The following is a 25,276-nucleotide window of genomic DNA, read 5'->3' on the forward strand; positions in this document are numbered from 1 at the left end:
AACAGGTGACGAATGCAGCTGGGCAAGAGGCCAACAGCTTCTTGCAGACACTCCAGGCCATACATGAAGCGACCTTCCTCCAGGCCATGCAGGGTCTCGGTCACGTTTTCCAGAAGCACTCTCAAAGCCATCCTCAAGATGCTGGCCACAGATCTCCAGACGATGAGCTGCCCCGGGTCCTTGATGCCCAAAGTCAGCAGAAAAAGTCTACCTAGGCTGGTGACGCCAAAACCTCTCCAAGTACTCCAAGCCCTCCAAGCTCTCCAAGCTCTCCAAGCTCTCCAAGGCACAAGTGTAGAATGAAAAGACACAGATCCACTCCAGCTTCTTCTAAGGCCAGGGCACTGGCCACTCAGAGACTGCATGGAAAGCACCTAAGAGGTCTCCCCTCTCTTAGAGGCCTCCTGGAATCACTGGGACCAGTCAAATGTTCAACCCTCCAAAAGAAAACTTGCCTCCCAAAGAAAACTTGTCTGCCTGGTGAGGCAATCCTGTCTGCCATCCCATGAAAACTTATATGCCTTCCCAGGTAAACTTCTCTGTCTTTTGACGCCATCCTCTCTGCCTCCCGGGACAAACTTGTCTGCCTCCTGAGTCAAAATTCTTTGCCTTCTGAGGCAAACTTATCTGCCTGTAGAGGCAAACTTCTCTGCCTCCCAAGGCAAACTTTCTGCGAGGCGAGACAATCCTGTCTGCCATCCCATGCAAACTTGAATGCCTGCTCAGGGAAACTTCTTTGCCTTCTGAGGCCATCCAGTGTCCCGGGGCCAACTTGTTGGCCTCTAGAGACAAACTTCTTTGCAGTCCAAGGCAAACATGTTTGCATTCCATGGCAAACTTGTCTGTCTGCCTAGGCAAATTAGTCTGCCTGAGGAGACAAACTAGTCTGCCTACAGAGGCAAACTAGTCTGCCTGCATAGTCAAACTAATCTCCCATGCGAGGAAAACTTCTATGCCTGGTAAGGCAGTCCTGTCTGCCATCACATGCAAACTTGTCTGCCTGCCCAGGCAAACTTCTAAAACTTCTCAGGCAAATTTCTCTGCCTTCCATGGCATACTTTTCTGCCTGCAGACGCAAACTTGTCTGCCTGCAGAGGCAAAATCTTTCCCTCCTCAGTCAAACTTCTTTGATTTCAGAGGCAAACTTCTCTGTATTTCACAGTAAACTTGTCTGCTTGTCCAGGCAAACTTCTCTGCTTTCTGAAGTTAATTTGTCTATCTGCCTATGCAAACGAGTCTGCCTGTGGAGGCAGGCAGACAAGTTTGCCACGGAAAGCAGAGAAATTTCCCTCAGAAAACAGGGAAGTTTGCCTGGGCAGGCTGGTAAGTTTTCATGGGATGGCAGACAGGATTGCCTCGCCAGGCAGACAAGTTTGTTTTGGGGGCAAAGCAGTTTGCTTCTGCAAGCAGATAAGTTTGTCTCAGAAGGCAAAGAATTTTGCCTCAGGAGGCAGAGAGGATGGCTTCAAAAGGCATAGAAGTTTGCCTGGGCAGGCAGACAAGTTTGCCATGGAATGCAAAGATGTTTGCCTTGGATGGCAAGGAATTTTGACTCTGGAGGCACACAAATTTACCTCGTAGCACTGGATGTCCTCGGAAGGCAGGGAAGTTTGCCTCCACAGGCAGATAAATTTTCATGGGATGGCAGACAGTATTACCTCGCCAGGCAGACAAGTTTGCCTTGGGAGGCAAAGAAGTTTGCCTCTACAGGCATATAAGTTTGCCTCACAAGGCAAAGAAGTTTCCCTCAGAAGGCAGACCAGTTTGCTTTGGGAGGCAAAGAAGTTTGCCTCTGTAGGCAGATAAGTTTGCCTCACAAGGCAAAGAAATTTGCCTCGGGAGGCAGAGAAGATGGCCTGAAAAGTCAGACAAGTTCGCCTCGGGGCAATGGCTGGCCTCAAAAGCCAGGTAAGTTTGCATGGGATGGCAGACAGGATTGCCTCAGAAGGCAAACAAGTTTTCCTCTGGAGGAAGACTAGTTTGCCTCCACAGGCAGACTAGTTTGGCTAGGCAGGCACACAAATTTACTATGGAATGCAAACATGTTTGCCTTGGACTGCAAAGAAGTTTGACTCTGAAGGCAGACAAGTTTGCCTTGGGGCAATGGATGTCCTCAGAAGGCAGAGAAGTTTCCCTGAGCAGGCATACAAGTTTGAATGGGATGGCAGACAGGAATACCTAGCCAGACAGACAAGTTTGCCTCAGTAGGGAGACGAGTTTGACTAGGCAGTCAGACTAGTTTACCACAAAAGGCAAAGAAGATTGCCTCAGGAGGCTGACTAGTTTTCCTAGGCAAGCAGACAAGTTAGGCATGGAATGCAAACATATTTGCCTTGGACTGCAAAGAAGTTTGGGTCTGGAGGCAGACAAGTTTGCTTTGGGAGGCAGAGAGGGTGGCCTCAAAAGGCAGGGAAATTTGCCTGGGCAGGCAGACAAGTTTGCCTATGGAGGCAGAGAAATTAACCTCAGAAAGGAGAGAAGTTTGCCTCAACAGGCAGATGAGTTTGCCATGAAAGGCAAAGAAGTTTGCCTCTGAAAGCAAAGAAGTTTGACTGAGGAGGCAAAGAAGTTTGCCTCTGCAGGCAGACAAGTTTGCCTCTGGAGTCAGAGAAATTAACCATCAGAAAGGAGAGAAGTTTCCCTGGACAGGCAGAAAAGTTTGCCATGAAAGTAAAAGAAGTTTGCCTCTGAAAGCAAAGAAGTTTGACTGAGGAGGCAAAGATGTTTGCCCCTGCAGGCAGTCAAGTTTGCCTCCACCGGCAGACTAGTTTGCCTAGGCAGGCAGACAAGTTAGCCATGGGAGGCAAAGAAGTTTGCCTCTGAAAGCAAAGAAGTTTGACTGAGGAGGCAAAGAAGTTTGCCTCTGCACGCAGACAGGTTTGCCTCTGCAGGCAGACAAGTTTGCCTCCGAAGGTAAAGAATTTTGACTCAGGAGGCAGACAAGTTTGCCTGGGAGGCAGAGAGGATGGCCTCAAAAGGCAGACAAATTTGCCTCGGGGCAATGGATGTCCTCAGAAGGCAGAGAAGTTTGCCTGGACAGGCAGATAAGTTTTCTTGGCATGGCAGACAGGATTGCCTCACCACGCAGACAAGTTTGCCTCGGTAGGCAGAGAGGATGGCCTCAAAAGGCATAGAAGTTTGCCTGGGCAGGCAGACAAGTTTGCCATGGAATGCAAACATGCTTGCCTTGGACTGAAAGAAGTTTGACTCTGGAGGCACACAAGTTTGCCTCGGGGCAATGGCTGGCCTCAGAAGGCAGAGAAGTTTCCCTGAGCAGGCATACAAGTTTGCATGGCTGGCAGACAGGAAGACCTAGCCAGACAGACAAGTTTGCCTCCGGAGGGAGACGAGTTTGACTAGGCAGGCAGACTAGTTTGCCACAGTAGGCAAAGAAGATTGCCTCAGGAGGCAGACTAGTTTGCCTAGGCAGGCAGACAAGTTAGCCATGGGAGGCAAAGAAGTTTGCCTCAGGAATCAGAGAGGATGGCATAAGGCAGAGAAGGTTGCCTCTGCAGGCAGACTAGTTTGCCTCCACAGGCAGACTGGTTTGCCTAGGCAGTCAGACAAGTTTGCCTATGGAGGCAGAGAAATTAACCTCAGAAAGGAGAGAAATTTGCCTGGACAGGCAGACAAGTTTGCCATGAAAGGCAAAGACGTTTGTCTCTGAAAGCAAAGAAGTTGACTGAGGAGGCAAAGAGGTTTGCCTCTGCAGGCAGACAAGTTTGCCTCTGGAATCTGACTGGTTTTCCACCAGAGGCAGACTAGTTTGCCTAGGCAGGCAGACAAGTTAGCCCTGGGAGGCAAAGAAGTTTGCCTCGGGGCAATGGATGGCCTCAGAAGGCAGACAAGTTTACATGGGATGGCAGACAGTACTGCCTCATCAGGCAGAGAAGTTTTCCTCTGGAGGTAGACTATATTGCCTCCACAGGCAGTCTTCTCTGCCTTCTGAGGACATCCATTGACCCGAGGCAAACTTGTCTGCCTCCAGAGTCAAAATTCTTTGCCATCCAAGGCAAACATCTTTGCATTCCATGGCAAACTTGTCTGCCTGCCTAGGCAAACTTCTCAGCCTTTTGAGGCCATCCTCTCTGCCTCCCGAGCAAACTTTTCTGCCTCCTGAGTTAAACTTCTTTGCCTCCCAAAGCAAAGTTGTCTGTCTGCAGAGGCAAACTTGTCTCCCTGCAGAGGCAAACTTCTTTGCCTCCTCAGTCAAACTTCTTTGATTTCAGAGGCAAACTTCTTTGCCTTTCATGGCAAACTTGTATGCCTGTTCAGGCAAACTTTTCTCCTTTCTGAGGTTAATTTCTCTGCCTCCATAGGCGAACTTGTCTGCCTGCCTAGGCAAACTAGTCTGTCTGTGGAGGCAAACTAGTCTGCCTCCAGAGGCAAACTTGTCTGCCTGCCAAGGCAAACTTCTCTGCCTTATGAGGCCATCCTCTCTGATTCCTGAGGCAAACTTGTCAGCCTCCAGAGGCAAACTTGTGTGCCTTCGGAGGCAAACTAGTCTGCCTGTGGAGGAAAACTTCCCTGCCTGGTGAGGTAGTCCTTTCTGCCATCACATGCAAACTTGTCTGCCTGCCCAGGCAAACTTAACCTTCTGAGGCAAATTTTTCTGCCTTCATAGGCAAACTTGTCTGCCTTACCAGGCAAACTTGTATGCCTCTGGAGTCAAACTTGTTTTCTTTCCATGGCAAACTTCTCTGGCTGCCCAAACTAGTCTGCCTTCTGAGGCCAACTTCTTTGCCTTTTGAGGCAAACTTATCTTCCTGCAGAGGCAAACTTCTTTGCCTCCCAAGGCAACTTGTCTGTGTGGCGAGGTAATCCTGTCTGCCATCCCATGAAAACTTATCTGCCTGTCCAGGGAAACTTCTCTGCCTTCTGAGGCCATCCATTGCCCCGAGGCAAATTGTCTTCTTCCAGAGTCAAACTTCTTTGCTATCCAAGGCAAACATCTTTGCATTCCATGGCAAATTTGTCTGCCTGCCTAAGCAAACTAGTCTGCCTGTGGAGGCAAACTTGTATGCCTGCTCAGGGAAACTTCTCTGCCTTATGAGGCCACCCTCTCTGCCTTCCAATGCAAACTTGTCTGCCCGCCTAGGCAAACCACTGGTTTGCCTAGGCGGGCAGACAAGTTTGCCATGGAATGCAAAGACGTTTGCCTCGTTTGGCAAAGAAGTTTGCCTCAGAAGGCAGATTAGTGTGACTGGGCAGGCAGAGAAGTTTGCTACAGAAGACAATGCAGTTTCCCTGTGCAGGCAGACAAGTTTACCTGGGAAGGCAAAGAAGTTTGTCTCTGCAGGCAGACAAGTATGCTTCAGGAATCACAGAGGATGGCCTCATAAGGCAGAGAAGTTTGCATGGGATGGCAGACAGGATTGCCTGGCCAGGCAGAGAAGTTTGCCTCGGGAGGGAGACTAGTTTGTCTCCACAGGCAGACTAGTTTGCCTAGGCAAGCAGACAAGTTTCCCATGGAATGCAAAGATGTTTGGCTTGGATGGCAAAGAAATTTGACTCTGGAGGCAGACAAGTTTGCCTCAGGGCAATGGATGTCCTCAGAAGGCAGAGAGGTTTGCCTGGGCAGGCAGATAAGTTTGCATGGATGGCAGTCAGGATTGCTTTGTCAGGCAGACAAGTTTGCCTTGGGAGGGAGACTAGTTTGACCAGGGGGAAGACTAGTTTGCCATAGAGGACAAAGAAGATTGCCCCGAGGCAAACTTGTCTGCCTCTGGAGTCAAACTTCTTTGCCATTGGAAGCAAACATCTTTGCATTCCAATGCAAACTTGTCTGCCTGCCTAGGCAAACCTGTCTGGCTGGGGAGGAAATCCTGTCTGCCATCCCATGCAAACTTCTCTGCCTTTTGAGGCCAGTCACGAAAAATTGCCTCCCCAGGCAAACTTGTCTGCCTCCTGAGGCACCCCTTTCTGACTGCCTAGGCAATCCTGCCTGTCTTCTGAGGCAAACTGCTTTGCCTCCAAAGGCAAAGTTGTGTGTAAGAGCTGTGTTAGGCTGAGAGTGTAGCCTGGGTGGGTTCAACAAGTGGTAAAGTGATCGTAGCTCCTGGATATTCCTAGGGCTCACCATTTCATGGACAACCTCATCTAAGGTGTGGAGAACGAGCAAGATATGGAGGGGGGCCAGGCGGGCCACCTGGTCGGGGTGATAGCTGTCTGGCTGGAAGCCTCCTGGGGGGCTCATGTTCAGCATGAGAACCTTTCAGGTTTCCTTTCTCTCTTCTCTCCCTCTGATTCCTCCCTCTCTTTCCCAGTGTCTCCTTGGACCTCTCCTTCCTTCTCTGTCATCTTCCCCTACTCTCTCTTCTCCCATCACTCCTTCCCTCTCTCTCCCTTCCTCTTTCTCCTTTCCTCTCTTTGCCATCCTGTCTATACTTCCATCCTTCCTCCCTCCATCTCTCCTTTTCTTTCAACCTCCCTCTCATTTCCTCCCTTCCTCTCTTTCTCCATCTCTGTCTCTTTCTCCCACCCTCTCTCTCCTTCTGTCCCTCTCTCTTTTCCTCCCTTTTTCTCTTTTTGCCATCTTCTATTTCCCTCCCATCCTTTCAAAACTCTCTCTCCTTCCCGCCCTTTTTCCTATTCTGTCTTTTTGGTACCCATTGTCACTCCAGAATTTTATTTTAGTCATTATTTAATAAATTTTTGGAGTGAAATGCATCCATTTTAAGTTTATCATGGCAGTTCATGTTAGATTACATGATTTTTCACCAGTTTGCTTTCCAGTTTTCCTAGCAGTTGTCAAATAGTGAATCTGGGCTTGGCTGCTCATTTAAGACGAGCCTTCTAGATTTATATTATTTTGTATACTTCATACCTAATGTTGTACTGATTGGTTTCACTTTTTTAAAGGAAATTTCATATTATTTTCATGATTAATGTTTTGTAATATAATCTGAGATGTACCCACCTTAGTAGTCTCTCTTCTGAGCTTCAGTCCAGCGTCTCTGGCTTTTGGACATCTCAAATTCAGCACATCAAAAACCGACTTCATAATCTTTCTCATAAAATCTACCCAACTTCCACATTTCCTTATTGCTTTAGAGATTCTCATTTTTTGCAGTCACCTAGGACCATTTTTATTTACATAATATTTGTGTCCCCTTCTCTTCATTCATTCACCCATTACTCTAATTGAGGTCCTCATCATTTCCTTCCTGTACTATGGCAATAGTCTTCTACTTGTTCTCCTCAGCTAAAGTCTCTCCCCTCTCCAAATCATCCTCTAGTCAGCTTCAAATATTTTTTTTTCTATAGAACAGATCTGACTACCTCCCCACATCAAAGAACTCCACCGAGTCTGTTTTATCAAAGCTATTCATACCCTGCTCCTTTAGTACCTTTCCAGTCTTCATGTACCTTAGGCTCTTCCATGCACTATATATTCCAATAACACTGGCTTATTCTCATTTCAACATGACACTTCCTCTCCCTTCTCTATGCTTTCACACACATGGATACATTACCCCTTCACTTCTACCTCTTACTTTCCCAGATTTCTTTTGAGATTCAGCTCAAATTCCACCCACTCCATAAGGCCTTTCCTAGTTCTCACAAAAAATGACTTCTCTTGGAGGCCCTTCCATGGACCCTCCTGTAAATATCTCCTATCTAACTAATTGTTTACATGTTGTCTTCCCTATTACAATGCAAAGTTATCTAGGGCAGGGACTAGTTTCTTCTACCACCCCACCCCTTTTTTTCTTTTCTTTTTTTCCCCCTCATATTTAACTGGACTTATTTTTTTCATGTTTTTTAAATTTAATTTACAGTTTCTATGTGCTCTGGAACCTAATCTAGTTTTATAAAGGTACAATGTACAATGCTAAGAAATATGTATATTCTTACAATTCACATTTAGATGTCATAATTTTTCAGGTATTAATCTTCTGCCCATGTAACCTCTCCTATCATTAAATCAAAAACATTTTCTTATTGTTAAAAGCACAGCACTTTTAGTCACACACAGTATAGTTCTGCTATTTAATCTCAGGAAAACAAAGGTACAGGTGGTAGGAAGGGTGTTTTTTTTTGTTAGAAATATGTCTATGGCTTAACCTACAAGGACTCAATGAACATCATTGACTAATTCCCTCTACTTATACTAAAGATGTAAGAACATAACAAAGAAGAGAGACTATTTGATAGACTTAGACCCTCCTACCCAGGTCACACCAGTACAGGCTTTTCCTCTTACATTCTAAATGTTCACACTCCTAACCTTATCCCTAGTGCCTGTCAGGATGAAAATTTACAAGGTTACATAGTCCATATGCAAAGTTTCACAATAAAGTGTTTTACATATTTTTGTTTCCTACCTAAGGTTACTATGGCTTGCATGCACACAGATAGCATTTTTATGGATCTTAGGAAGAGAGGGTCAGGGAAGTAGCAAAAGAGAAAATGTTCTGGGGATAGTGACTGCATCTCTTTAAGGAGAGGAAACTCTGCCACAGAACAGGATACTTTTGGTTTTATAGCTCCAGATAAAAAATAGAAAGAAACCATTAGCCTTTAGTTCTTCATCTCTCTTTGAAGCTGCTGGTATCTCTGCTGCTATAGTGGCAGCAGATGCCTTGATGCCCTCTTCGTTGATTTCCAGGCAAGATGTATGTAAAACCTTGGATAAATACAAATGTTTGAGCATCAACATTCCAGAAAAGTCAGCCTTTTGCTCATCAAATGCATCTGACATTCCCAAACTGTAGAGGACATGCTCCAAGTCACAGGTCTCTTCCATCTTGATTTTGGGGAGTAAAAATGTCTTGTCATGATTTTCCATCAAGGCCATTGCTTCTGGCTTTGTCCAGGTTAGAAATCTTTCATAGGTAAGCCCTTTTTCCAACTGGAAGACAAAAGTTGGAAATCCTAAGATCCTGCTACCTGCATAACTCTATATGTTCATATTCCTTCCACACTGAAGCTACAAATCAACTGTTTCCCTAGAGTCTGTTGCAATTTTAGTCTGTTTGCCAGTCAATGTCTATGCTTTAAGCCTCTCCTCCTTTCTTTCCTTCCTGCTAACCTCATCTTCCAAGATACATTCTTCCCTGACCTTTGGGATTAGGTTTAATTTTAACTATAACCACATAATTGAGGAGGAATTGAAGAAAAGTCTAAGCACTTTACAATTTCCTGTTAATAATACACGACTGGGATGGGGGTGAGAAAGCTAAAGGAATTTGACACAATGGATTGAAGTCTGACAAATCATAGATTAGTTAACAGTTGGTAAGTATCATGTGTTGCACAGAAGAGGAGGGTAAGTGGATAGCACGCTGGAACTGAAGTTAGGAAGACCGAGTTGTGTCTTAGACATAACAACCCTTGCAAAATCATGTAACCTGTCTGGGACTTATTTAATTCATCTGTAAAATGGGTATAATATAGGACCTACCTCCGAGTCATTGTGAAAATCAAATAAGATAACATAGGTAAAGCACTTTGCCAACTTAAAACACTTGTAAATGGTAGTTATTATTGCTGTGGTCGGATTCAGTATACAAATCACCCAAAATAATATACATTCTGTAGCTTTGTGTTAATGAGCCTTTCTTTTATCTTCTTTCTGAGGCATTGAATCAGGATCTCTATCAGTAGCTTTGTACTTGATATTTTCTCTTTTAGGGGATTCTGTTCTTGGCTTGATTTCTTCAATCTAACCATAAGATCTGAAAGGTCATGTTTATTCAAGAAGTAATTATTATCCGCTATGTGCCAGTTACTGTGCCAAGTGCCGCAGGTATAAAGAAAGGCCAAGACAGTTCCTGTTCTCAAGGAGCTCACAGTTCAACGGAGGGAGGCAGCATGCTAACAAGTATGTGCAAACAAGACATATACAGGATTAATTGAAGATAATTAACAGATGCAAGACACTGACATTAAGAGGAACTTGAACGACTTCTTAGAGAAGGTAGAATTTTCCTTGGGACTCAAAGGATGCTAAATGGATTCAGAATGGACCAGGGTTCATCTTGCCTCTGATACACACTGGCAATCTGACTGTGGGCAAGTTCCTTAAACTCTCAGTAATCACAGGTAACTCTCCAAAACTACAGATTACAGAGAAAATGCTGATCTGCATTGGAATTCGCTTTGCCCATGAAATAATAGGTATAGTTAAAAAAAATGATCAGATGATCTAAAGATTTAGAAAGCCTCTAGTGCAAACCCTTCTCTTTTACAGATGAGGAAACTGAGGCCCAGAGAGATCAAGCGACTTCCCCTGGGTTAGACAAGTACCATTACCACTTTTTAAAACAAGATGAAATCAGTAAGGGTATCTTAAAATGGAGAGGCTAAAACCCTTTCCTACAAAGTATAAATTCAATGGTTTCTAATGCCTTTCCAGATAAATCAGTGGCAAGTCTTTATGAATAAAAGAAATACAAGGTAGTATTTATAGAGTTCTTTGATAGAACAATAGGAATTGGACTGGCGATGTCTTTGTTAAGGAAACACTTGAGAGAGAAATCTCATTCCCTATACTCAATGACCTGCATTGGTTCTACAATTTATAGTCACACAGGTGCCTAGATCAATGGAAAGTTAAATGACTTATACCAGATCACACAGTTAGTTTGTGTTAGCAGCAGGACTTGAATCCAGGTTTTCCTGGGCTCCAGGCTAGCTTTCTATTCCCTTTCCTTTGCTGCTTCAAATTCAATCTGTATAATAAAAACAGCATTGTTTTCTGTTCTTCATTTGGTGACAGATTGGATGGAATGAAAGTAGCCTTTAGAGCTATATATTCTCTGCCAGCCAGCTAGGCCTGTCCAGCTTGTTTGAGATTATTGAGATTCCTGCCTCTTTACCAAATGAGAAGCATTCCAATGATTTATTTGCAACTTCTTTATAGGAGGTAGAAAGAAAAAATGGTAGAGGTGTTTCAGATAAAGGAGGTTATGGTTTATGTACATTTGCAGTGTCTTGAAGGAGTTATGAACATGCAGAAATACATGCACAAATAATTTCATGAAAATGTGTTTATATACACACATGTATGTGTGTATATAAACATACATATATACACACACACACATATACACACAAATATCATGACACTTCAACTGAAATAAGGCCAAATTCTGGTGTGGGAGGTGAAAATATAGGAAAAGATTAGAGGTAGAATATTGAAGAATTCACCTTTTATGCTTGGGCTGGGAAAGGAAGGGAGATTTAGGGAAAGGGAACCTGGCTGACAGATCTATGTTAGTTCAGGGTGGGCTCCAGGACCTAGAATAAACTAATAACGTTTCTTCACCCACAGAAACAGCCACATCTAAATGTCTACTAACCTTAACTAAACTAGTTAAGGTCTAACTTGTGTTTGAAGGAATAGGATACCATCTGGTTCGGGCTACTTTGGATTCTTTTTTGTTTGTCATCTTCAAAGGGCTAATTCAGGTTAATCTTGGGGGAAGGGGAACAGAAAGAAACAAATGTTTATACAGTACCTACTACATTCCAGGCACTCTCATTTGATCCTCAAAACAACCCTGTAGGTAGGTACTGTAATTATTCCCATTTTATAGTTGAGGAAACTGAGGCACACAGAGTAAAGTAACTTGCTCAGAGTCACAGAGCTAGGAAGTATCTGAGGCTAGATTTGAACTCAGACCTTTCTGACTTCAGGCCCAGCATTGTACTACCTAGCTCAGGGCAAACCTGAGGGTCGACTGAGAAAGCCTAGAAAGATTTCAGGGGAAAAACAAAACAAAATAGAGCAAAAAACAAAACCACTTCTTCCTCATCCTCCCATCTGCTTATTGTTTCCCAAAGTTCCTTTAGTGACAAGAAAAAGCCACTTTTTTTTCTCTAAGGAGAGATCAAAGGTACATGACAGTGTGCGTATGTTAAGATATCAACTCAACAACTGAATAATTAATAATACCTTTGTTCCCGTCTTTGAAAGAAGAAAAAGAGGTGGTTGTTTTTGAAATGAGGGGACAATTCCCTCTTGCTATGAGAAGGTGTCTGGCCTTTAAAAGTTTAGGACAGAGGTTCCCAAACTTATTTGGCCTACCACCCCCTTTAAAAAAAGTACTCAGTGCCCCCTTGAAATGTACTTTCTTTAACCCCTTAATTTTTTTAAAATTTGTATCATTTCAAAAACATATAAAATATATATTTAAAATAATGCATCTTAAATTTAACAATTTATTATAAATTTGTGTGGTTTTCATGACTTAAAATTTTGATGATGCAATATTGCTTCATGAAACTGTATAGTACTATACTGTAAACAAGTCATTACACGAACAAATTCCTGCTGAAGCATGCTAGATTTTCTGACAATGGTCAACAAGCTTGCCTGCCAACACTTGCTTGTTAAGACCTGTTGGTGGACTTCACCACTGATCAGTTATACCTTGCATTTTGTGTGTTTATTTGGTTGTATTTTGTTTTTTTTCGGCAATTGGGGTTGAGTGACTTCACACAGTTCACAAGTGTCAAATGTTTGGTCTGAGGCCAGGTTTCAACTCAGGTCCTCCTGACTTCAGGGCCAGTGCTCTATCCACTGCACCACCTAGCTGCCCCTTTGTGTGTTTATTTGGAAAATAACGTAATCACTACAACTTTAAATGTGTTACACAACAGATGAAACATACAGTTTTTCAAAATTTTCTTATTTTCTCGTCTTTCCTTATACTTCCACTGCCCCCTTATTTTTATTCAACAGCCCGCAATTGTACCTGAGGATACTACTGGCCCCCATCATTCCAGCACCCCCCAAGGGATGTTATCACCCACTTTGGGAACCCATGTGTGGACAAAAAACATTTATAATTTTGCCAAGGATTGGTCTTCTACTCTAAACTGAAATATAAATTCCTTGAGGGCTAGTACTCTTTCTTTGGTATTTTATCCCCAGGTTTAGCATAGTACTTAGTTAACTGCTTAATAAATTCTTTTGCGTTCAGACAAAGCATGTGGAAAGAGACTGCGATGCTTCATTTGCAGGAGAATCCAGAGGTAGGAGAGGGGTTAGAACATTGAAATATGCAACTGAAGGAATACCAAGATAGATCTAAGGCAGGTACAGTGTGAAAAGCTGGTTGAAGGAAGGAGGGGAATATCCATGGAATGGAGAATGGAAGTAAGAACAAGAATCAACTTAGATTGGGAAGCTGGGAAAAATAGTGGATATGCATGGTGCTTAGATATACAGGTTGCTACTAATATGAGAAGGTAATATCAAATTTGGATTATACTTGTTAAAAACAGATAATGACACTTTAAAAGGGTCAGGTTATAGATATCAAAAACTAAACATTTTCCCAACACAACTACAAGCAACCCAAATCTCTGCTTCATAATTATTCCTAATTTTTTTCTTCTTTTTCTCATCTTTCCTGTCCTCCTTACTCTCCCCATCCCCCAGATGACTTAAAGTAACTTAATTCTCAGGACATATTTCCTCTTTTAATGACAGTAACATCATTTCTCTTTTTTGAACAAGTACATTTATGTTGCTTTCAAAATCCAATGATGCTTCAGCAAAAAAAAAAAAAAAATGCTTTATTATCTCAGGAACCCATTCTGTCTTTTCTTGCCACCAACTATGCCTGACCATTTGAATATTCAACATGACAGAATGGGAGTCATTTTCAATGACTATTGTAATAATTGTGTCCCATGGAAGGTATTGCTGGAATGAAGATGTGCCAGAATATAATAGCCATTCTATCCACCCAGCCTTACCTTAGTTAGATCACTATCAGAAGTAAAGACAAGGATCATGGTTAATTCCATTCCACGGTAGGGAAAGATGAATAGCTGTCCACCCAGTTCCTCTAAAGGAGATGTCAGAAACTCCTCTTTGTTCTTCATAATCTGCAATGTTGTTCTCTCATGCTTAAAGGAAACAAACAGATTTATGATTGAAGCCAGGTTACTGAAAAGGGTAGAAGAAAAGCAAACAGGTATCATTTAAAATATTTTCAAATTTATAAACTATTCATGGGTACTTTTAAAATTGAAGAATACTGTAATTAATTCCAATTTATCTCTTCATGACACTTCTAAGGTATCTGGAAATCTATTCCTCTACTCCCCCCATTCATGTTCACACTCTACCTGATTGACTTTTAAAATATCAATATCTGTGTGTTTTGGATCAAATGCCCTCTCCCAGGTTGCTTTAAAGTTGATGGCATTCACAAAGACCAGCAGACTAAGTGGATCAACAAGACCATCAGGTAGAGCCTCTGAAATATTACCTTTTAAGAAAAATAGAAATTAGGTTTAGTTTTTTTCCCCAGAAAAAATATTCTTTTTAATAACATTTGACACGGTTTATGCAAAATAGAATCTAGATTGAGCACCGGGTTTTCAAAGTTTCTGAACTAATTTAATATTAAACATAATCTTAATATAAATTCTTCATTGTCAAAAAAAGATCATTTATACGTCTACAAGGTACATGGCACTATACTAGGCTACTGGTGGTTTGGTAGCATGTAATTCCTACCATCAAGGAAATAATCTTTCATCAAGTAATGAGAGACAAAAAAAGTGCACAAATAAAATGCATATTTAATGTCTCAATAATGTGCTTCCATGGAGATAACAGAAACCATCCTTCCATATCTTTGTAGATTATTTATGAGTTGCAATGGTTAAAAAACAAATAAGCAAAGCAAAAAAACTTTGCCATTTGGTGGAATAATCTTATGAGATAAACTTCTCAATACTTAGTTATATTGGTCAGTGGATCACAGAAATCTAGAGTCTATCACTGGACCCAGACCCCAAGTACTTCATCTTGGGAAATGTTGTGCCACACTCCAAAAACTTTCAAGAATAAAGGGTCAATCAATCAACAAACAGTTGGTAAGTACCTACTCTGTGGCAGGTATAGTGCCAAGTACTAGAGATACAAAAAAGAGGCCAAAGATATTCCCTGTCCTCAAGGAGTTCATAATCTAATGGACAAGACAACAGGCAAACAAGATAAGTAGAAAATGCTTAATAGAAATATGGTACTAGAATTAGAAGGGGTTGGGAAAGCCTTTCCATAGAAGATATAATTTTAGTTTGAGCTCAAAGGAAGCCAGGGAAGGCATAGGCAGAGATGAGGAGGGAGAGCCTTACTGGCTACCAGAAGACAGCCAAAAGAAATGTCTAGATCTGAGAGATAGAGTATCTTGTTTGTAAAAACGAAGCAGTGTCACAGAACCAAAGAGTATGTGGCCAGGGATAAGGTATAAGAAGACTGCAAAGTTAGGAGGGACCTAATTATGAGGGGCTCATGAAACAGAAGAGTATCATCTTTAAAGCTGTGATGAGGTATCAGACTAGAATTTTAGTCCTCCATCAATAAATGGAGAAGTGCAACTATCTGTGCAATATGATGAACCAATAATTGTTTGGATAGGATCAGCTGGGACTTAAACGGGACTTAATGAAGAATGACTCTGAAGGACTAGGTGAATGAAAATTGATAGAAGAAATAATGTAAGCAGGTCTCACTGTGGGGAAAAAAAAGTGAAAAATAGAAAATGGGAAAAGGATACTTGGCTGGGATGGAAGGCATGAATATCAGTTTCTGAAAAGGTGACTATGGTTAAATAGAGTGGGGAACTATGGTAGCGCTTCTAGCATCCTACACAGGCTTCATTGCATTTGATCACTGATTGGGCCAGAAATCACGACAGAACTGTAATGTGGCTGAAAAATGCAAGACAACCTAGGGTAGAAGGCACAGACAGATATATTTGGGTTCTCTGTAATGACAGCTTCCTAAAGATTATAGCATTCCAAATGTGGAATGGGCTGCATTATGGGATACGATGTTCCTGCTCACTCCATGCTTATGAAGATGATCCCTTGTCAATTCTGCTGTGGAAGGGACCACCGGCAAGGTATAGGTAGGACTAGACAGCTGCTGAGCTGCCCATCAACAATGAGATTCTGTAGTAATGGTAGCCATCTCCAGGGTGGGGGTAGGGATGGAGGAGAGGAAAAAAAGAAAAAAATGTGCAGGATGTATTGGTTGTATATTTGAAAGGAGTAGCAAGTTGTGCATAGCAGATCTGCAGTTTCAAGTACATTCATCTTTTTATTGCACTAGGTTATGAAAATGTTTTAGCCCATAAATTAAAAATAAAATGAAAAGAATTTTCCTGAAAAGATGACAGATACAGATAACACAGAAAGACAGAATTCATAACCTTCAGTCTTCTCTGCTACCCAAGCATTTATGTGTTTCCTGACAGTCTCTGTTTCCTGAGAAAAGCAAACATCTTCCATCACTGAATTGCAGAATTCGAAACAGGAGTCCCTAAAGGACTAGAAGAGGAAAAAATAGGGTCAGAACAACATCCCTCCTTCTACATTCTTCACATTTTCTATGATATATATATATATATGTATATATATATGGAATATGCTATACATACATACACATTTGCTATGTGACCCTGGACAAATCCCTAATTCTCAATGCCCCAGGTAACTCTCTAAGACTGTAAGTAGCACGGAAGGTACCATCCTGCAGAGCAGAAAGGATTTTCCTGATCTGGGAGTTCACTATACTAATTAAATCACAGGTCCAGATAAGCAAATAAATACATATTAGTCCTTGCTCATATACCATTAACAACCTAGAGAAGAAACATTCTATTCAAGACAGAATCTATTCTAAAAACTAAATAAAAAAAATTCAAGAGTGTTAGTCTATCTCAAAAATGAGGCAGTAAACTTTTCAAGGATAAATAATCAATCTTATAGTGCTTTTGCATTAGTTTTATTTTACAGTAATGTCTTGAATACAAAGTAGGTACTTATATTTGTTGAGGCTTGATTAATATATAGTAATTGCTACCACTTCTTCCCAAGTTTTTGGCTATCCTAATCTAGGGCCTTCGTTTGTTCTTAGCAATTAGGAGACTAGAAAGAAAAAAGAGCAATATCCTTATTTCTGAAAACAATCATCAAAATTTCCCAGGATTTAGAAAACTTTTTTTTTTGACTGGAATGGTGGTATGTGCCTATAATAAGGCTGAGGCTGGTAAATGGCTTGAGCTTGGGAATGCAGAGCTGCAACAGGGCTAATATAGATGGGCTGTCCACACTAAGTCTAATATCAAAATTGTGAACTTCTAGGAATGAGGGCCACCAGGTTGCCTATGGAGGAGAAAACTGGCCCAGATTAGAAAGAGAGCAGGTTAAAGCTCCTATGCTCAAAGAAAGAGATTCTGCCATGACTTGCCCCTGCACATCCAGTCCGAGTGAAATAGAGGGAAGGGAAGGAGAAAACCAAAGAGAAAAAGGAAAGAAATTTTTTTTCCCCTAATGGGCTACATTCACATCTTAACCACAAGTTCTCAATGTTCATGCAAATTGTGTTATTAGACAGTACAGTATCTAAATAGAAGCAGTGAAGTAGGGTAGAGAAAGGACTAGTCTAGTCTCAGACTTTCTTCCCATTTTCTTCATCATTAATTATTTTCATTTCCATTCTTCATTATGACTTCATGATAAAATAGAAATATATGACTTACTGTGAGGAAATTTAGAGTGTTTTCTCCAAAGAGCTTGTTGGTAGTTTTAATCAGATACCAGGTGGATGACTTGTTCATTTCAGCAAGAAGTGACCTGAATCCCCAGAAAGTATTTTTACTTCTGTTTAAAGAAAGTAACTAAGAAAAACAAAGACATTAACTTTCTCAGTTGGTCTCTGAAGAATGATTAGCAGAAACAAACCTCACTAGTGAATGCTTCATAGGATCTTGGACTATTGAGAAAATGAGTTCATTGTGAAAGGACTCTATAGGATTATGTATTTGAGAAGGAGGCAGGTGCTCAATAAACTCTTTTATGCAAGGGAGAAAGGGAAAAAAACAGTCCGACGACTGATAGAACAACTCTAACATCATTCTGGAGAGCACACAAATGCACAGAAAGAAACAGCAATTTTGTCGGCAAAGCTGAGAGTAGCTCTCCAGACTCAGACTTCCATTGGATTTGGTCTCATGAAGTTACGGATTTTGAGGCCAATTTTTTTCCCTCTAACCAGAGTAGATTGTGAAACACATTGGAGGTTCTCTGCTCTAACCAAGCTGAATTAGTTCACTTAGAGCTGGAATCATAAGGCCCAGGTTTAAATGCAGGCTCTCCCACCCAATAGCTAGGTGACTATGGGAAAGTTACTTTAAGTAAACTCTGTCTGGTATTACTATTGTGAGGAAAGCATCTTCTAACCCTTAAAGAGAGACAGACATTTTCTTAGCTCTTTTAGGTTATATCAGTTAAGTACAAGCTCTGAGAGGTACTACTCAAAGCTAGGAAGTCTTCAGAGGTTTTCCCACAGATCAGAGCTTTATTTGGAGTTGGCAAGACCCGAGTTTGAATCCTTCCTCAGACACTTATTAGTTGCATGGCCCTGCATAAGTTAGGCAGTTAAGTGGCACAGTGGATCGAGTGCTGGGCCTAGAGTCAGGAAGATCCCAGTTCAAATCTGACCTCAGATGCTGACTAGCTGTGTGACCCTGGGCAGGTCACTTAATCCTGTTTGCCTCAGTTTCATCATTTTTTCCCCCAACTGTACAATAATTTATTAAACACTTCTTCCTCTGTTCATTTCCACTATAATTTTGTTTCATGCAGAAGACTTTTTTTTTAAAAACCTTTTTCTTCTTTTTTTTCTTATATAATTTCAATTTTATTTCCCACATTTTGTCTATCAGATAGACACAGGCTTTTTACAAGGTTCTGCAGACTATAGCCTTCATTTTTTTTTAATTAAACAATTTATTTATTAATCTTTAGTTTTCAACATTCACTTCCATAAGATTGAGTTTCAAATTTTCTCCCCCTCTGTCTCCTCCCCCTTCCCCAGGACAGCATGCACTCTGATACAGGCTCTATTTATAGGTTCATATTAAGCATATTTTCACATTAGTCATGATGTAAAGAAGAATTAGAACCAATGGGAGGAACCATGAGAAAGAAGAAGCAAAACAACAAAAGAAAAAGAGAGCAAATAGTATGCTTCCATCTGCATTCAGATTCTATAGTTCTTTCTCTGGATGTGGATAGTTTTTTTCCATTGTGAGTCTTTTGGAGTTGTCTTAGATCCTTGTATTGCTGAGAAGAGCTAAGTCTATCAAAGTTAGTCATATCACAACATGGCTGTTACTGTGTACGATGTTCTCCTGGTTCTGCTCACTTCATTCAGCATCAGTCTAGGTTCTTTCTAGGTTTTTCCCCTAAGTCTGCCTTCTCATCATTTCTTACAGCACAACAGTACTCCATTACATTTATATACCCCACCTTGTTCAGCCATTCCCTAATTGATGGGCATCCCCTCAATTTCCAATTCTTGGCCACCACAGAAAGAACTGCTATAAATATTTTTATAGATGTGAGTCCTTTTCCTCTTTTTATGATCCCTTTGGGATACAGTCCTAGAAGTAGCATTGCTAGGTCAAAGGCTATGCACATTTTTATAGCCCTTTGGACAATAGTTCCAAATTGCTCTCCAGAATGGTTGGATCAGTTCACAACTCCACCAACAATGCATTAGTGTTCCAATTTTCCCACATCTTCTCCATCAGTTTTATTATCTTAAAATGAGCTGGAAAAGGAAATGGCAAAGCACTCCAGTATCTCTGCCAAGAAAACTCCAAATGGGGTCACAAAAAGTTGGACGAGACTGAACAACAATAACAACCTGGGTAAGTCACTTAATCTCTCTGAACCTCAGTTTTCTCATTTTAAGTGTGATGGGGGCCTTAAAGTCCCTTCCACCTCTCAGTCTATGAGCCTATGATCAGTGCTTCTAAGTGCAAAGAGAGGTGTTGCCAGATGGTATGACCATAAAATGAATAAAAAAAAATAACCTTCAGTCCTATGCAGTACTTTTAGTCAAGCAATAGAAGAGACATCACTTGATTTGAAGTTGGAGGACCTTGGTTCAAATCCCCTTTCTGACAATTACTACCTATGTGACCTTTGGAAAAAAACATTTCTTTTGGGGCCTAATTTGTTAAATTAATAGGTTAGAGTAGAGGACTTCCAAACCTATTGTATCCCTTGTATCACACTGCTGTGATCATCTACAAGAATTAATGGAGTGGTTGCAGTTAATAACCAAACCTTGTCTAATGATAAACAAGTTGGTACACCACTGGAGAAACGGAACCACCTCTACCTTGATATTTTTGCCATCAAAACAACCAGAAGATAAGAGAGTTACACTTAAGTCAGAGTTAAAATCTAGGACTGACTTTAGACAGGAGATAGTAGAGGAGTTGGTGCTACTGATTTCATCATGAACCAAAAGACAAAGATACATATTCTGAGTCAATTGCTCTCCTCATTCTACATAGTTCATTATGACCATGAAAAAGAGAACCCTGTGTTTGCTTCAGCAGCTCATATACTAAAATTGGAATGATACAGAGATGATTAGCATGGTCCCTGTGCAAGGATGATATGCAAATTCGTGAAATGTTCCATATTTGTATTAGAGAAATGTACATCAAAACAACTCTGAGGTACCACATCACACCTATCAGATTGGCCAACATGACAAAACAGGAAAATGATAAGTGCTGGAGAAGATGGGATTGAACAAGGTGGGGTATATAAATGTAATGGAATACTGTTGTGCTGTAAGAAATGATGAGCAGGTACACTTCAGAAAAACCTGAAAAGACTTGTATGGACTGATGCAGAGTGAAGTGAGCAGAACCAGGAGAATGTTGTACACAGTAACAGCCACATTGTGTGATGACTAACTTTGATAGACTTAGTCCTTCTCAGCCATGCAAGGATCTAAGACATCTCCAAAAGTCTCATGATGGAAAATGCTATCCACATCCAGAGAAAGAACTATGGAGTTTGAATGCAGATTGAAGCATACTATTTACTATTTTTTCTCCTTCTGTTTTGTTTTCTCCTATTGGTTCTAACTCTTCTTTACAACATGATTCTTGAGGAAATATGTTTAATAGGAATGTATACGTAGTGCCTATATCAGATTGCACACTGTCTTGGGGAAGGAGGGCGAGAAAAATTTAAAACTCCAAAGCATAATGGAAGTGATTGCTGAAAACTAAAAATAAATTAATAATTAAAAAAAAAAAGAAAAAGAGAACCTGAAGCTAACACCAACTTATGCACCAATAGGCAGGTCTCTTCAGTCCACTTCACATTGTGCCCTGCTTGAGGGGACTAATTCCAAAGACTATTATTCATTGATGAGTGAAGTGCAGAAAGTGAAAAAATAGAGCTATTACATGAAGGTGTTGACCATATCCATCAAAACCAACATATGGGGGCTGCTAGGTGGAGCAGCAGATAGAGCACTGGCCCTAGATTCAGGAAGGCCCGAGTTCAAATCTGACCTCAGACATATAACATTTACTAGCTTTGTGACCCTGGGGAAGTCACTCAACCCCAATTGCCTTAAAAAAAAACCATATGACTTGCTGCTCAGTGACATCAATGCAAAGATAGGCTCAGGAATAGAAGACAAAAACATGGTTTGGGACCCAAGCAAAGGAGGAACCCAAAGGCTTGTAAGCTACTCAGAAACTTTATACCTATATATAAAGAATACTTTCTTCAAGAAGAAAATTAGATGGGAAAAACATTGAACAGCACCAAAAAAAAAAAAAAAGAAAGAAAAGAAAAGAAAAAGAAAAAAAATTGATTATGTCTCAACTTATAGGAAGTTGATTACCAATACAGTAGTCATTTTAGAATTAGAGAAAAATTTCTGCCTTTTTAGAAATAGTCAAAACAAATACCATATTAGAAGGCAATATGGGACTACCATTTTACTGATATCAAGTACTCCTATGTGAGTAACTTTCCTTTACCAATGCAGGTCAGTACCTTCCCTGTAACTCATAGTCTTGAGAGTTGCCTAGAACTCTTAGAAAAATGTTCAGTGACTTGCCCATATTCCCACAGCCAGCATGTGTCAGAGGCAGGGTTTGAACCCCAAACTTCCTAACTTTGAGGCCATTTCTCTATCCACATCATTTTAACTTCAAATTAGAAGAAAAGATAAAACTGAAATGTTATGAAATACATTATAGCAGCTCTAGTCCAACCTATTCAAAGAAGTGGTCAACTCTGGGAAACAGACAAAAGGAAAGACATTGGTTCCCTCACCATTTCTTAGAGACGTTGAATCGCTGCAAAACAGTGCCACATACAAGTTAAAGAACCCAGAAATCACCTCAACCAGTGATTCCTTAATAAACTCTTTTCAACTTATGAACTGCCAGGTAGAAAGAAGCAAAGGACAATAACAGTTTCAAATATAAGCTCATCTGCAAAATATGACTGAGGAAAGTGATGTATGATTACAACTATCACATCACAAAATGGTGAAAAGTAGTGGAGAGAATGAGCCCACAGAGAACTTGAAGTGAAAGAGAATAGCAATGTAGGTTGTGTGTGTTATCCATGTAGGTTGTGTGTCTACATTAGTCTGCCTGGAAGTGGCTTTCAAGAAGGCATGAATATAGTCTTCTCTGCCCACCATTCTCCAAGGAAAACCAATTCCTGCTAGATAGGGAAATGATCAGGAACATGAGATTTGCTGCTCTCTTCTTAGAGAAAAGGTACCAGACTACAATTATATCTATCTGGCCTCCTAACTATTGTTAGTTTAGGAGAAATCATTTTCAGGTTCAAACCACTCTCTCTTTAATGGGAGAGAAGTATTCTAAGCTATATATCCAAAGGCTTAGCCCCTTTCCCACTAAATACCAGTTCCACAATAACCATCAAACAAAATAAATAGCCAATAAATTCATTTATCCAAGCAAATTACAAATAGATATTGGAAGAAGTTATACAGATTAAAATATACTGGACAACATACAGAGTGAATTAGCTCTCCCACTGGGAATGAGACATTTCAGTTCAATCAAAAAAAAGAGTCTCCAATCTCACTGTGGAAAAATTCCACAGTCTCTCGCAGGTAAGTTAGGAACAGGAACATGAATGAGGCACCGATTCCTCTTCCCAGAGTCGTCTTCCCCTTTCAGGGACCTCTTCCTGAAGAAAGTCTGGAACCGTGTGTGGTCTCTCTCAAAGTTGGAGACCCAAAAAGCAAAGATCTTTCCTCTCCCAACCTCTTGCCAACTCCACCCCCATTCACACATGGAATAGTTAATAATTAATCTCTATCAATGAGAAGAATCTTATGCAACTGGGTTTGAGCACTGGGTTACCTTTTAGTCATATAACGCTCTTCGTAGGAGAAACCAGGAGGAAAATACCAAAGACATGAAATCTCTAATTCTATTATCTTATTATAAAAATACATAAATGTTGTGGAATTGGGTAGAAAAGATTTTGCATGTTTCACTACTGGAAGGCTTTTCTCCACTGCACTTGCTTAATAAGCTTATTGAACATGAACTGACACACCCCAAGCGCGGAAATAGCCGCCATTTTTTAACATGGGACCCATGAAGTGGGCAGAGTTAACAGAACATGGATGAACATATGATGGGCTGTCCAGGAAGGGTGTAACTCAGATGAACTAGACCAATCATAGCCCTGATTGGTAGAGTATGGATCCTGCTAATGGTTTAAAAGTTGATTCTACCACTGAATCAGTGGCCACGTGCTACTAAAGTGCATTGTGCCCGCTTCTCTTGTGAGAAGTGTAATAAAGGCTTTCCTTCACTCACTCACTGTAGTAGGTTTTTGTTTCAGATTTTTCTAACATCTACTTTCAGAGTTCTGTCTCTGATGTTTTTCAAAGATCAACCAGTGTTTTCTAAAATCCACATGTGGGTTTGCCATTTTTTTTCTTTGATATTTGGACTTGACTTTTTTGTTTGTTTGCAATCCTAATCGCAGGATGGTCAGCACAGTATGTGCTGGACCATTACATCTCTATCCCCTTATAATCTTGAAACATACTATAGGCACAGGGCTCTCTCCCCAACTCACTTGGGATGTGAAGGTGGCGGGATAGGTAAACATACCTGTGCTATCTGTGCTGCCGTTTCTCTCTTTGTTCCCAACAGGATCATGTTCAGGGCAAACGAGATGCTTGGGGGAGAAAACACCACATTTCGTGGTTTTTCTTCACAAAGTTTTTTCAGAAGAGTAATGGCAAATGTGACATTTCCTTCAGAAAGAATATCCATGATGGAACCTTGAACAATAACACAGGAAATGAATAATAAATACAAGATTTGGGAGCCTTGCAAGGAAAGGAATGCTTTGCACATAATAGAACTCAATACACATTTCGTTTTCACACTAGGTTTCCCTCAGTATTCAACATTGCCAAACCTTCAGCCTACAGAAAAGACAAACACCTTGAAGGAAAAGTCGATCTTCTTTTGGTGTCTTCCAAGCCCTGTAGATGTTTCCAAAGGTAGTTTTATACTAAGTGAAATGGGCATGCACGGAATAGAACCATGGCCTAAATATCTAAGCACTTTACAAAGGATAGGAGCAGCTCATTTTACACCCACATCCAAATGCAGATGGTGGGAAAAAGTCCACAGGGTGCTTCTGCTATGAGCAGTGATGAAGAGGAAGGAACTTTCCAGGGCAGTGATCAGGAGGGACAGGAACCAGCTGTGAAGGCAGTGCTACTGACACAGGGGTGGGGAACCTGCAGCCTCAAGGCCACATGTGGCTCTCTAGGTCCTCAAATGTGGCCCTTTGACTGAATTCAAACTTCACAGAACAAATACCCTTAATAAAAGGATTTGTTCTGTAAAACTTGGACTCAGTCAAGAAGCCACACTCAAGGACCTAGCTGCTAGTCAAAGTTTCTAGGTAGGAGCAAAACGAGCCAGAGGGTTATTATTAAGAATTATTTAAGGCTAGACCTAATTTGCATGAGTGTAGAACCCCACCCCCACCCCAGTTCACTAGTTACATAAGCCATTTGTTTTCCACATAGAGGGCATAGACTAACGTCAAACCCAAAGAATAAAAATGAGTCTATGCAGGGGTCCTTGTTCGTAGGATTCTCACATCTGGAAGACACACATAGAATTTATAAGTCCTTGTGAACACTGAATGCCTACTGGGCTTGGTGGGGGAGGGTGTGTATGTGGAGGCACTACATAACAAATGCTACAGAGTTTTTGTTTTCTTGACCTTCTTAGGACTCCTCCTACTTTCTCACTATAATAAGAAAATAGTCTGATGGTAGGGATAGTATGTCACCTCTTAATGGTGAGGACTGTTGCCTGTTTTCATATACTGCCTTCTCATTCTTTTTCCACCATAGTTGAACCTCAATCAGTAAAGAAGGATTGAAGGT

General features: G+C 41.0%; 1 protein-coding gene and 1 non-coding gene across 2 annotated transcripts; one reads left to right on the forward strand and one right to left on the reverse strand.

The window, feature by feature from the left end:
• Positions 1 to 8,066: 8,066 nt before the first annotated feature.
• LOC114031779 (serpin B6-like) lies at positions 8,067 to 24,140 on the reverse strand. Its single transcript, XM_027846888.1, has 6 exons — positions 23,976 to 24,140; positions 17,517 to 17,654; positions 16,185 to 16,302; positions 14,089 to 14,231; positions 13,714 to 13,866; positions 8,067 to 8,854 (listed from the first exon to the last, which is right to left on the reverse strand). The coding sequence occupies exons 1-6, from the start codon at positions 24,138 to 24,140 to the stop codon at positions 8,441 to 8,443; spliced, it is 1,131 nt and encodes a 376-aa protein (XP_027702689.1). The 3' UTR covers positions 8,067 to 8,440.
• Positions 20,375 to 20,481, forward strand: LOC114031945. The gene has a single exon (XR_003567779.1). It is a non-coding gene; the product is annotated as a U6 spliceosomal RNA (small nuclear RNA).
• Positions 24,141 to 25,276: the final 1,136 nt, after the last annotated feature.

The sequence above is a fragment of the Vombatus ursinus genome, unplaced genomic scaffold (genome assembly GCF_900497805.2).
Source record: "Vombatus ursinus unplaced genomic scaffold, bare-nosed wombat genome assembly UNPS02015255.1, whole genome shotgun sequence".
Taxonomy (NCBI): Eukaryota; Metazoa; Chordata; class Mammalia; order Diprotodontia; family Vombatidae; genus Vombatus; species Vombatus ursinus.

Bases quoted from the DNA above. Each gene is read 5' to 3' on its own strand.
- LOC114031779 (XM_027846888.1), bottom strand. From the start codon at position 24,140: ATGGATATTCTTTCTGAAGGAAATGTCACATTTGCCATTACTCTTCTG. The intron at 14,232-16,184 runs GTTATGAATTCT...TTTTCTTAAAAG, and splicing joins GGTAGCAGAGAAGACTGAAG to GTAATATTTCAGAGGCTCTA. The intron at 13,867-14,088 runs GTAGAGTGTGAA...GTTTCCTTTAAG, and splicing joins ATATTTTAAAAGTCAATCAG to CATGAGAGAACAACATTGCA.